We start from the raw sequence: 13,474 nt of genomic DNA on the forward strand, positions 1-13,474 counted from the left end.
CAGGTGGAGAAATCGGCCGTGGCAGAGCACGCACAGAATGAGACCGACCACGTAATAAAATTCGCCGACGCAGAAGTTCTGGCTGTAGAGAAGCACTATCACACGCGTTTGTTCAGAGAAGCTGTAGAAATCCAAAAACACGCGAACCGTTTCAACAAGAAAGAGGAAAGCCTGAAGTTAAACGGATCCTGGCTTCCCATACTGCAGCGAAAGACCATCGCAGGTAGCAAGAGGAGAACCGCACCGGAAATGACCGCGGAGAAGCCCTCGGACGTTGGCGCGCCAGGTACATATAGTCTGCGGCTGCGAGCTCGCCTCCAGTTCACCACCGGCAATGGAGGGTGAAGCTTTGACAATGCCAGCCACTCGTGCTGGCAAAATGTCAGAAAAATCATTAGATGAACGTCGGCCGAAGAACCCGAGACAGAAGCCAATAGGCAGTTTGTCACTAGAAAAGACTTAGGGATCTCAGTGATAGAAATAGAATTCACTGGTAATGTCAAAGATATACAACAATTTTTATTTTAGATATCAGCTTAATAGAAAAGGATACATAGGGTAAAAAAATAAAAAAAATAAAAATAAAAAAATAATAAAAAGGAACAGAAATGCCCCATATGAAAAGATTCACAAAATGCTAACTGTGCACAGAACATCATACCCAACCATATTTGCAACAAAATAAAAACAATTACAAACAGTGGAAAGTCCAGGACTGAATAATAACAATACAGAAAGGATAGATTGCTACTCTCTACATTCACACAACAACTCATATACATTTGTCCACTGTCTCAGGGCACTCAGACACAATTTTGATTGTATCTGTACCTGATGGGAACAGCAGTCTAATTGTGGTGGATAGTGGGTGTATGGAAGAGGCATCGGATGGGGAGAGTGAGGGATGGCAGGAGAGAAGCGTGAGAAGATGCCAGTGCTCCAGCTATAAAATTCTCCTGGACTGCAGTCCTAAATTCCTGAATCTCATCTCCCAGAGGGAAACACTTGCCCTCCACAATCTAGAGCAGCATGCATGATGTCACCTCAAGAAACTGTCCAGTCGCATCACCTTCTACCACTATCCACCACACCACAAGAGCCTCCATCAAACTTCCCCTGCATCCCCAAAAGCCGCCAAACCCCACCATGTAGACCTGCTACATTTAACATAGCCTCAGAAACTGCCTCCCATCACCCTTTAGAACCCAGAACCTAAACAGACCCATAAAACAGTCATGAATCTCTTCTCAAAAAGCCTCAGTCCCACAGAAGTATTAGCCCATTCCAAACACATTATCTTTCATTGCACTCCAAAATTCAGTTGTGCTGGGCTTGTTAAAGACCTTCTCTCTATCTTCTGTCATCTACAGCAGAGACATTTTTCATCACTGTCATAGACTCAATCCGAAACCAATATTGAGTCCTACCTGACTCAACTTACTCCTCCATTCAACCATGACTCATCTCTGCCACCCCCAAATCACTCCATGTTAACTTTCCAGAATTTTATAACCTTTAACCCTGCTTCACAGTAATTCTCAAAATACCTCAACATGGAAACCAACCTCACATCTGCAAAAAGGCCTACAACTCACCATCTAAAACTGATGCCTGCATTATATTCCTACCTGCCAACAAAGAATGCACCACTGTGCCTATGAATCATAGGAATTACGAGCTGTCAGGTACATCCACATACAAGCCCTACCACAGTAGCCCCATTTCTGAAATCCAGCAGGTTCTCCAGTCCCTCCTCAAATCCTTAGGTTCATTCCAAAATGTCTCCCTTAAGTCTCTCTGTCTCTCATCCTCACCACTCCCCACATCCTTATCTCCTACATGCTTCTTAAATTTCATAAACCCAACAACCACCCAGAATGCACCATTGTCCCCCAAAGAGAGAATTTCTGCCCTGTGGACCAACACCTTCAGCTTAACTGTAAGCTACTCTCATGTGTAAAAGACATCAACCATTTCCTTCAATGACTCTGCACAGTTCCTATTCCTTTACCTATTCAGTAACTGTTGATGCAACCTCCCTCTACATCTACACTAACATACTCAGTCAACATCTAGCCTTTATTGAGCACTGCCTTTTCCAATGCCTGACTGACTTCAAACCTACACATCCTTCCTGGTCACCTATAATTACTTCTCCTTTAAAGCCATGACCTAGGACTGGCCGGGTACAGCAATTGGCACCCACATGGCACTGTCCTATGCTAACCTATTCATGGGCCATCTGGAAGAACCTTCACTAACCACCCAGAATACCAAATTCTCACTTGGTTGGGATTCATTGGTGTCATTTCATGATCTGAACAGAGGGTGAGGACACATTATTCACATTCCTCCAGAAGCTCAATATTTTCTCCCCAATTTGCTTCACTTGGTTCCCCTCAGCCCAACTAGTTACTTTCTTCAATGTTGATCTCCACATTGAGGATGGCTACCTCTGTCGACAACAAACCTACCAACCATGAACTTGAATCTATACTTCCACTTTGACAGCTGCCACCCATTCCATACCAAGAAGTCTGTTCCATATAGGTTAGCCATCCATAGTCATTGCATCTGCAGTGGTAAGCAGTTCCTCTCCAAATATTCCAAGGATCTCATTGACACCTTCACAGGCCTAAATTATCCTCACAGCCCTGTCCACAAACATATCTCCCATGCCTTGCCTCACCAGTCCCCTGCTACCCTTCACATACCAACTGTCCAGCCACAAAGTAACATTTCTCTTGTGACACAGTACTACAAAGGACTGGAGCATCTGAACCACATGCTCCACCAGGATTGCGCCCTGAAATTAGAAATATCCTCTGCACTGTCCTCCCTACCCCTGTCATAGTGGTATTCCATTGCCCTCCCAGGGTATGAATATCACTGTCAATTCCTGCTCCACTCCTTCTCCAAGCCTCCTGCCTCATGGCATACATCCCTGCAATACACTCAGATGCAAGACCTGCCCCATACGTCCTCCCACTATCACCTATTACAGTCCTGTCAGTGACATCTCCTACCCCATTACAGGCAGGGCCACCTGTGCAAGCAGCCACTTGATTTATCAACCACAGTGCTGCAGTCTATCAGGCATGACAACTAAAAAGCAGTTGGCACACATGAATGGCCACCACAAAACTGTGACTAAGGGACAGCTGGATCACACAATTGCTAAACATGCCTCACAACATGATGTGCTTCAGTTTTATGACTGATTCACAGCCTGTGCCATCTTTATCCTTCCAACCAACACCAAATTTTCTAAATTGTGTTGGTGGGAAATCTCCATACAACATATCCTTCATTTCCATAACCCTCCTGGCCTCGACATTCATTAGTCCCTGTGATCTACCTGTCTACAACCCTCCTTGTTCCCACTCCAGTACTATGCATACCTTCTATGCTGCCAGCACATTTAAACAGTTCTTTCCTCTACTCCTCTTTTTTAAGCCTCTAGATGCTGTACGTAGCAGCCATATCCTGTCCCTACCACATCCCTGCATGCTTCCACAGATAGCACCAGAACCTTCCCCAAGCATTATGTTGATAACCCTCTCCCTCCCCACCCACTCCTCTTCCTTATTCCCAGTGCCCAACCATGCTACATTGCCGCTAACACCAGACACAGTCACAATTGTAGTCAGGCCTTAACGCCAGAGAGAGTGGCCATGTGTGTGTGAGTTGTTGTCCATAAATTTCATACTTCTCAAAGAAGGACCTAGTTTGAAAGCTGATAATTTCTAGCTTTCTGTTTCACTCTGCCTGTCTGTGACTCAATGCTTCTTCTGTGTGTTCAGTAGCAATTTATTCTTCCACATTGTTGTGAAAACCATAACAATAGCATAAACAACACTACTGTAAAACATTCCATTAGTTTAAATTCAAAAGTAATCCATAATAAGTTATTACTCACCAACTGCCATCCACACTACAAATCGTACCCAGGTAAGTGAAGGAAGATTCACCATGAGAGCAATGTTGAAGAAAATACTCAGTGATGGTATTATAGGAACGTAGGGCACCTTGAAACGCAGACCTAATGTATTTTGTTGATGAGAGCCCATAACCAAAACACCTGTAACAGTAATAAGATATCATGTACAGTGTTTTGAAAGGACAACTATACAAGGCTCTGGGAGGATTTGTAACTTTTGAAGACGGTGGGAGTGTATGGTTTTGGTGAGATAGGATTTAGGTATTAGTTCCTGGGAAAAGTGCAGGCTTTTTAAAGAGGGATTGTTGATCATCTTAAAGTAGATTCTTGGTATCCTTATGGCAAATTCTATAAATAGAGGTATCAAAGACCTGGTACAGAAGCTCCCTCAAACACTCCTCTGAGCCAAGCAGCTCTCTGGCAGACCACTTGTGGAACTTTAAGGAGATGATATGCTCTTATTTCTCTTGATTAATATTGGAAAGATCTTTGGAAACTTAAATTAAAAATTTAAAACTAATATAACAAACTATATTTAGACAGACAGAAATATGATATCTGTTAACTGCTGAAACTGCAAACACAACAGCAATTTCAAATAGTGAAAGACAGGTTGCTCTGCTGTTTGATGAAGAAGTAACCAACAAAGTTTTATATTAAATACAAGCTTAGTTTAAAGTTAGTTGTTTGCTGTTAAATAAAACATTGCACTGGTCATAATTTAGCCCTACTTGTAACAAAGCTGATGATTCCTTCCAGCTGTTATGCTTTTCTTCTCCCAGAAATTATTACAATTTCTTTGATCAAATTTTGTGATGTCATCTAAAGATCTCAAATATTGACCCAGGGCCTAGTCAACTTAACTTCATTATCTACTACATTCCTATGGTTATCAGGAGTTAATGAGCTAGCTAGGTTGCCTAAAAACTGTGCTAAGTACGAAACATCAGTAATTTTGGTTTTTGTTGTGATTGTTCATATTTAAGTGTAAACCTGATTACTAATTTCCTGATAAAGTAGATGAGAAAGATGTATAAATAATAATGCATCCCTTCAGTCAAAGACGAAAATGTTTTAGCAGCATTTGCACTCACTTAATTACAGAGTAATTAGCTCACTTAGTAAAAACATTGTTACTGAAATAGAATCCCATATTTTGTCAAACCAGCTAGTGTGACTTAATAGAAATGATTTCTGTATCTAAAGGTCTTTTTTAAAACAAATTTCCCTCATATTCAGTTACTCAAAGTGTAAATCTTTAATTATAATTTATGAAAATTCAGAAAAACAACAATATCTAAATTCAGTGGTACTTATTATAAACCTATACAAGAGGCAGGTTGGAAGCCATTTTAAATCAGTCTGCAATGAGTTTGAATGGAGCAAGACCTAAGTCCATTAATATGTGGAAATATCCTGCAGACAATGCATAGTAGTATAAATTGTAGGTCAGAAATATTCTAGAGTTCATCTAGATTTCGTGTCTAGGACTTTATTCAGTAACCCAATGAGGGTTTAAAATGATTAAATGGGTAGTGAATGTGTAATTAGTATCATGGACTATGTCAAACATCAGTAATGCTAACTGTAAAAATAGGGCCAGACTGTGAACTGTATTATTCACAACGACAATTACTGTGCACATTATTTACGTATTAAAATGACTGTTAGATTTCAAGGACAGTAATATGAGAACTCTATACAATGACTGAACTCAAGGCATTTCACCCATACTTGCAACTAACAAATTTGAGATGCTGTCTCCCAATGAAACTGAAACTGATTCAGTGAGACACACTTCACCTGCTGGGGCACTTGCTGTGGCCCGTGTCCAGGGAAAGAAAGCACAAGAGGGTAGGGGTCTGTTGACTGTCAGCAATTCAAGTGAACAACATCACCATAGGTACTTAGTACGTATGCCTGGACACTTCATTCTACATGTTAAAGAGACTTTTCCAGCATTGAGAAAACAAGTTGCAACAAACAGTAGGTTGTGCACACTTAGGAAAAAATAATGTACATCATCTGACCTCTGAGGTCATACTTGGATCATTCTAGTGACTGGCAGAGATGGCTGAGAACACCAGCCTCTTCATATTTCTATGAAGCTAACTGTCTGTTGTATTGTATCCAGAACTGATTGTGACCCCTGGTTCTGAGTCAATTGATTGGTTTCAAACGGAGACTTTGAAGATTCTGTGACATGTTAGGCTGCTGCTACTTGCTAGCCTTGCACCATTGTCCACCTATGTGGGTCAGCAGTAAACTTTATAGGCAAGGCTGATACCCAGGCAGCTGACTTTGTGTGGAGTACACACCAGAGGTTTTTAGATTAAGTGTACCTTCATCCAGATGATATAGTGAGAGCTGTATGAGAACCCAAAATGGTGTTAGTGTAAAGTCCAAAGTATGTGCTGTAAAGCTGGAACTATTAAAAGCCTTTTGGTCAACTGTTTAACCAGGTTTTGAAATGCTCCTAAAAAGACAATGGAACTCACATAATACCAGATACAGAAAATGGGCTAAAACCTGAAAGTGATAGCAGTGAGTTATTTTTGGTGAATTTAAATGTATATCAAAAGGGAAAACTGATAAGAAATGGAAGTGATACATTCACCAACCATAAGCAAGAAATGCAAATCCTTCAGGATGTATACTGAAGTTGCTTACAAGGTTATGTGGGCAAAACATAATATCAAGGATGGACACAACTTCATAACTGGATTCTTCTATTAACAATCAGACTCATCCCCAAATGTAACAGAAAACTTTAGGCCTACAGAAAACCTGAGATAGCTAGTAAATATATTGTTCATTCACACCATCATCATTGGAGGAGACTTTAATCATCCAACAAACAATCCAATACTAAATGATTTTGTTAAAAATTACCTAGAAAAGAGATCTAAGAAGACAGCTCATGATGAAATTATATTGGAACTATTATCAACAAATAGACTTGATCTCTTTGAGGACATTCATGTTGAATTGCTTCGGTGATGAATGATTGCCAAAGTACAAAGGGCAACTAAAACATGCAGAAAGAGTTACATGTTCAGTCAACTAGATAAAAAGGCAACATTGTCATAACTCAAGGCGGAACTTGTAAATTGCTTGCACTGCAGGTTTTGATGAAAAGGTGCACAATCTAATAATAATAAGTCACACGCGACCACACAAGATATTGTTTAAGTGGTTCAAATGAGCCAATATTTTGTACAAGATTTTTACTCGAGAATTTAAAAATTCACAGAGTTTCTGAAAACTATAATAATTCTAATCTTTCACAAGAGTGTGTATGTGGGCTGGACTCACAGGTACAGAAAATAAAATCTATGAGTTTCTTTTCTTGAAGGCCAGAAAAGCTATAATAGATGTAATGAAAGTCTAAGACAATGCTGAATGTGTTCTCTGAAACCCATGGAACTACAATATGAATATGCACTGGTAAGACAAACGATAAAAAAATGTATTTTCAAGGAGTTCTCTAATGATCTTATGTTGCAGTTTAGCATAAAATACCTCTCAAAGGAGTAAGACTCACCTCTGCATCACATCAATGCTCCAACTCATTCATCACAGTTAGTCCAGTTTTTCATGGTAAAAAAATGGAATTCCATTTGTATGTCAAGCTCCTTGCTCTCCAGACATGTCTCCTTGACACATTTCTAGTTTTTAAACTAAAAATGACCCCATAAGGGTTCAGTTTTGGGGCTAGAGAGGAGATAATGCAGAATGTGGTTTTAGACATGAAGGTCTTTCCAGGGGTCAACTTTCAAAACGGTTTCCCACTGTAGACAGAAATGTAGGGCAAATGTATGGTGTTCCAAGTGGCCTAGTTTGAATGAGATCTCACATTTAGGATTTTTGTGGTTATCCTTAATCACTTCAGATAATGCCAGGATGGTTAATTTGAAAAGGACATGCCTAATTTCTTCCACATACTGTCCAATCTGTACATCTAACCCATCTCTGGTTGCCTCATCACTAACTATGTATTAAATCCTAGTCTTTCTTCCTTCCTTCATGAATTAGAGTTCTAACCTGTCATTTAAAATATTTTTTTTTTCTGGCTAATAATGAGGTACACTGTGTGATCAAGTGGTTCCACACACTTGTTAGTGGACATTTGTATGAGGTATGTCCACCATTCTTCACCTTTATAACAGCTTTAACTCTGCTGGGAACACTTTCAGTGAGGTGTCTGAATGTTTGTGGAAGAATACAAGCCCATTTTTCCTCAGGAGCTGGAATGAGAGAAAGTAGTGATGTTGGCCCCTAGTATCGAGAGTAAAGTCAACATTCCAACTCATCCCAAAGTTGGGGTTCAGGTTGGGGCTCAGAGAAGGTCAGTGTAGTTCAGGAATGTTATTGTCCACAAACCATTATCTCACAGATATTGCTTTATGACTGGGTGCACTTCATGTGCACTTCATGTGCACATCATCATCTCATAAATATTGCTCTACTGTACACAGTACACACTGCTATAATATGTGTTCATATCCTTCCTCATCTAGCATTTTCTTAAGCACAATCTGTATCTGAATCCATATCACCCCTCTGCAAGTCACACCCAAGTGTTTGGCAGAGGCGACCACATCCTAACCAAGAAAATCTCCCCTCTACTGCAACACATTTCCTCCCAAGAGATTGTCACAGGGTATAGCATGATTCAGCACTCATGTCATTTGTGTCCAGTCATCTGCTATCCAGTGGTGTTACTCTTTATGCCATCTCAAATCTGCTTAGCACTGACTACAGATATGTGTGGCAAGAGCAGCTGCACAACTATTCCTTTTATTCCCTGCTCACAGTCATTGTCTTAGCCAGATTGCTGGTAGCATTTTGAAACTTTTCAAGGATTCCTCTGGCTGATCTCATTCGATTTTTTTTACAACTACCCTCTACAATGCTTGACAGTCCATGTCTGCCAGTACATGAGGTCTGCTTGGTCTTCATTCAGCTGTGGTTTGTACCATCATGTTGCCACTTCACAGTCACATCACTAACAGTTGATATGGGATCTTTACAAGTGTTGTACAAGTGTTGTGGATTTATTACCCAGATGACATCCAATGACTAGTTCATGTCCAAAGCCTCTGAGCTTCCCTGACTGACCCAGTCTGCTGTTATTGGTTCTCTGCTGATAATACAATACTCCCCAACTCCTTTTATACTGCTGAGTCTGCCTCTCATGACATCTGGTGGTTAGTTCTACATTACATGGGAGGGTCTTGATGCTTTCGATCTATTAGTATACAATGTGCAATGAGTGTGGCAGAGACAAAGATGAATGGAAAGCTTAGTCGCCAACACAGTCATCTAGTACATCTAACAGGAAAAAAATCAGATTTTCATTTTCAACTTCAAGTTGAGCACACATGGCTCACAGGTCTTACAAATTTGTAAATACTGTGTGGTACATGATGGATTGTTCTGCTCCAATATAAATATTAGTTCTCATACACATACTAAATTTAAAGTAGAAGGCTTCAGCCATAGCACGTATACTAACATTGCTATGTATAGAGAATGTACTTGTCATTTAAAAATTGTGCAGTGTAGTATACAAGACATACAACTCACATCCACAGAGGCAGAAAAACAAGAAGGAAGTCATCAGAACAGCCCACCAAACTCCTGCACGAAGCTCATTCTCACAAAGCTGAACTTGTACAGCAAATGCTACACTGAGGCAAATGAACACAAAGATTGCTCCTGACACAGCACTGCCTGGGGAACAGCCACCAACCAATGGCCTCATCCAGTTGCAACTGGACTTAAGGTGCCCTGCTGACACCAGCTCCAACATCTGAAACAGAGAGATTGATATTCTACCAACATAGGACGAAAGTAATTGAGTACATACTGTATATTTTAGAAAGAATCAGAACTTGATACCTTCATAAAACTAATGCACGTTGTTCAATTCTGACAGCTTCCACTACATAAAAGGAGAAGAAAGTGGAGCACTGACAAGTAGAAGTGCCAAGTAGTGAACATACACTAAAAAGTTAAGTTTTATCCTTCAAACATATGTACATATGTATTTTGTAATATGATAGTGTCAATGTTGAGCATACAAATACGCCTAAGATGGCTACTGTGAGTGAGTGAGTGTGATATATATAGACAGTGACAGAGAGAGAGAGAGAGAGAGGGGGGGGGGGGGGGGGGGTAATTACATCATTTTCCTGCATTGTACTCTGATTTCTCTCATTTTATATGAGAGCTGCTACTGAACAGTTTTGATTCTTTGTTGCCACTGACACATATGTTGAGAATTTTTCAATAAATTCTGATTTCTTAAAAATAAATTTAAGTTGTCCAGTCACATTAAACAAAGGGTCACTACTTTCTATAATTCACAAGTAAAAAAGAATACTCCAAAACAAGATTTTTCTCATTGCTTAACATATTATTTGTTCTAAAACAATTAAAGACATAACACTGTGGCATCGCAACTAGTGCGCGATCGCCCATTTGTCTATTAAAAGCTTTACTTCAGAATGTATGTGGGCTGCAATGTAAGCCGGTAGAGTATTATACAGTCAGTAACGGACGAGTTGTGTACTGCAGACTGACGTCACGACCATCTGTTGCAGCTGCGCGTGTGAAAGCAGTGGAGTAGTGCAGGCAGGCCACTTACATTATACGAAACTAAAAATATTAATAACTAATAAAGGAATAACCTGAGGAATGTCATATTTGATGTACATCCTTCTGTTGTGACAACAAACAATATGTCAAAGTCTGAGATCAAAAATAGTTGTATTTTGGAAGTTAGTAAAATTAAAAAAAAAAAAAAAAAAACTAATTTTCCGACAGTCAAGAATTTAAATAAATACAGTGATGTAATAGTTCACCTTCAGTGACTATGTACGATGATCTGATAACACTTTCAGTGTTCATATATAAATTTGGAAAGTTTTTAGTTTCAGAAAACCTCTGTGACATTTCTATAACAATAATTTCAAGAATTCTAAGTAAATATGTGTATTGTGTGTTAGGGTGCGTGTGAATGAGAATGCATGCGTGAGAGTATATGGGATGTTTGTCATTATTAAAAATCATTCATGTAATTCTCTACAGGAAATGGCAAGTGTTCCAACTCTGTAATGTGGGAACGAATCCACTAGTGGTTCCCCTACTAGTGAATGTCAGATGTCTAAGTATGTATGCTTATGTATAAGACAGCCAGAACATTCGCGACTGCATAATAAATTTCCAGATGTAGAGTAAAGCTTATGGTTCATTTTGTTTTGTTTATTTAATTATAGAGTTTTGTGTTACTTAATTTGATGACGTCAATGAGCCTAGAGAAGTGGTTGGTGCTTGCTAGATTTTGGCGTGAGCCGCACCCTAGAGGGTGAGTTCTCATTGGTCGTAAGTGCTGACAGCTAATGAGAAGTGAGACGGTTGGCTTCCTAGTGAGGAGATATAGTTTTGAGTGTGGGAGAGTGAGAGGGGAGTCACGAGCTAGCTTTCATTGGAGGCGGTTATGCTGGATGTGACTTTTCGCATTATGTGTGAGATGAAGTCTTGAGATGACTACCGCATTATGGTCCAGAGCTAATGGTATCTGGTAGTGACCAGAAACTGTTTATGAAAACTTTAGAGTGTTGTGATAATTCGTTCCAACAAAAATCGTGAGTGAACTTTGAATTATATAGCGTGGCAGTACTGAGTATATTCTTACTGAGTATTTTATGGCGAGCATAAACTTTAACTAAAGACAACCACTGAATATCATGTGTAGAAGTAATTGGCCAATCATTGACTGTGTTACAAGTAATTGGTTTCGGAATTTGGGAAGGTAAAAGTTCTGGCTGTTTTAGGTATGGTGATAACTGAGAGCAGAAACTTTAGTAATTTTCGTAAATGTGGGCTGATGATCTTGCTTAATGGCATCCCTTTTCGGAATCAGTTCTTTAAAGTACATAGAAAATTTTCAGAAAATTTTACTTATAGTGGCCTCCGGTGTGTAGCTATAAGGTTACAGTTTCCTCAACACTGCTTTTCTGTGATCTCGTAAGTAGCTGCAGTCAGGAGTTTTATGTGCAAAGATCTACCACTGTAAAGAGGTAGGTGAACAAAACTTATAAAAGAAATTGCATTGGAGCAGCAAGGTATAACCCGTTGCAATTGGTGCATCGTATGTACGCACGTAAAAATCCGTCGCAGTTGGTGCATCGGCCGGGAAATGATAATGAAACATTTCATTAAAAGCAGTAGTGTGTGTGTAACCAGACGACAAAAAAAGTGGTCGCGAATAAATAGGAACTGGGGAAAGGACAAATATTAAGAGTGAACTATCGCCACATGGACAGAAAGACAGTGATAGCCCATGAACTGTGAGTGTGTTTGATGTGCTTGACGGATGTATTTTGTGGTTATATCGCGCCAACTGAAGTAGCTGATAACAGCGAGATCTGGCAGACTACGAGCTACAAGACGACGCGATGGCAGCAGCGGAAGCAGTTAGCAGTGCTGACCAGAGTGGTGGCCCGTAAACTGGTATGGCGGCCCAGTGCATGGTGATCGGACCTGCAGCCTCAGCTAGCCATGTTGGAGACATCAGAAGTGCAAAGTTAAGTAGTGTGTTTTTCAAAACTTTGTGTGTATGTGTGAAAAAACTGAATAAAATGGCTGAGTGTAAGCAAACAAATGTAGAGGACGAACTGAGCGTAGACAGGGGGAAAGAACAAGGGGAAGAGATTTTTGATCCCATGAACTTTAGCTTGGATGTGTCCCAACCCAATTTCAGTAGTAGTTTGACAGAGTCATTAAGTGTTAATTATGGATCGGAGGTGGAACAGAGTGTATCAGATCCCAGTGTTTCAGATCTACCTGTGGCAGTAGCTAATATTAATGGAGACATTGTATCAGTAAATAATGGGGCGAAAGATAGTGTGGCAGGTATGTTAATGAGTCTTTTGGCAAAACTGAGTGGTTTAGATGCTAATATGATGAAAATGGATTCTAATATGGCGAAAATGGGTACCTCATTAAGTGATGAGATGGAAGCTAAAATGACGAAAATGGGTACCTCATTAAGTGAGGGAATGGAAGCTAATATGACCAAATTAGGTTCTGATATGACAAAAATGGGTTCTGAGATAGATACAAAAATGAGTGGGTTAGAGTCAAAAATGAGTAATATGGGAGAGGAAATAGAATCTAAGCTGGATTCAAAAATTTCAGATCCAAGAGATTGTTGGAAGCACGACATGGCAGTGCTTAGTAATAATGTAAAAATTGAAACAAATCAGTTAAACAGGAATGTACGGAAACTATTGTTCAAGTAAAAAGTGAATTAACTACACAAATTGAACAAGTTACTGATGAATACCAGAAATTTAAAGTGCATGTACATTCAGAAATAGTCAAGGCAATATATCAAAGGGGTAGAAAATTATAGTGAAATAAATCATGCTGCCTTAGAATGTAAATTGAAGGAAAATAAAGATAAGTGTGACAACTTGGGGCTCAGGTAATAAATAAAGTCACTGGCTTGGAAACTCATATTAA

At 39.7% G+C, this 13,474-nt stretch overlaps 1 protein-coding gene across 2 annotated transcripts in view; it reads right to left on the reverse strand.

Annotated features, from left to right (window-relative positions):
* LOC126473641 (cationic amino acid transporter 4) overlaps nucleotides 1-13,474 on the reverse strand; it is a 246,156-nt gene that overhangs the window by 23,382 nt on the left and 209,300 nt on the right. For both annotated transcript variants that reach the window (XM_050100830.1, XM_050100829.1), the window contains 2 exons: nucleotides 9,530-9,755; nucleotides 3,920-4,081 (listed from right to left, as the gene is read on the reverse strand). In XM_050100830.1, the coding sequence (XP_049956787.1) occupies nucleotides 3,920-4,081; nucleotides 9,530-9,755 (388 nt within the window). The remainder of the gene's footprint in view (nucleotides 1-3,919; nucleotides 4,082-9,529; nucleotides 9,756-13,474) is intronic.

This window comes from Schistocerca serialis, chromosome 4 (assembly GCF_023864345.2).
Source record: "Schistocerca serialis cubense isolate TAMUIC-IGC-003099 chromosome 4, iqSchSeri2.2, whole genome shotgun sequence".
NCBI classification, from domain to species: Eukaryota; Metazoa; Arthropoda; class Insecta; order Orthoptera; family Acrididae; genus Schistocerca; species Schistocerca serialis.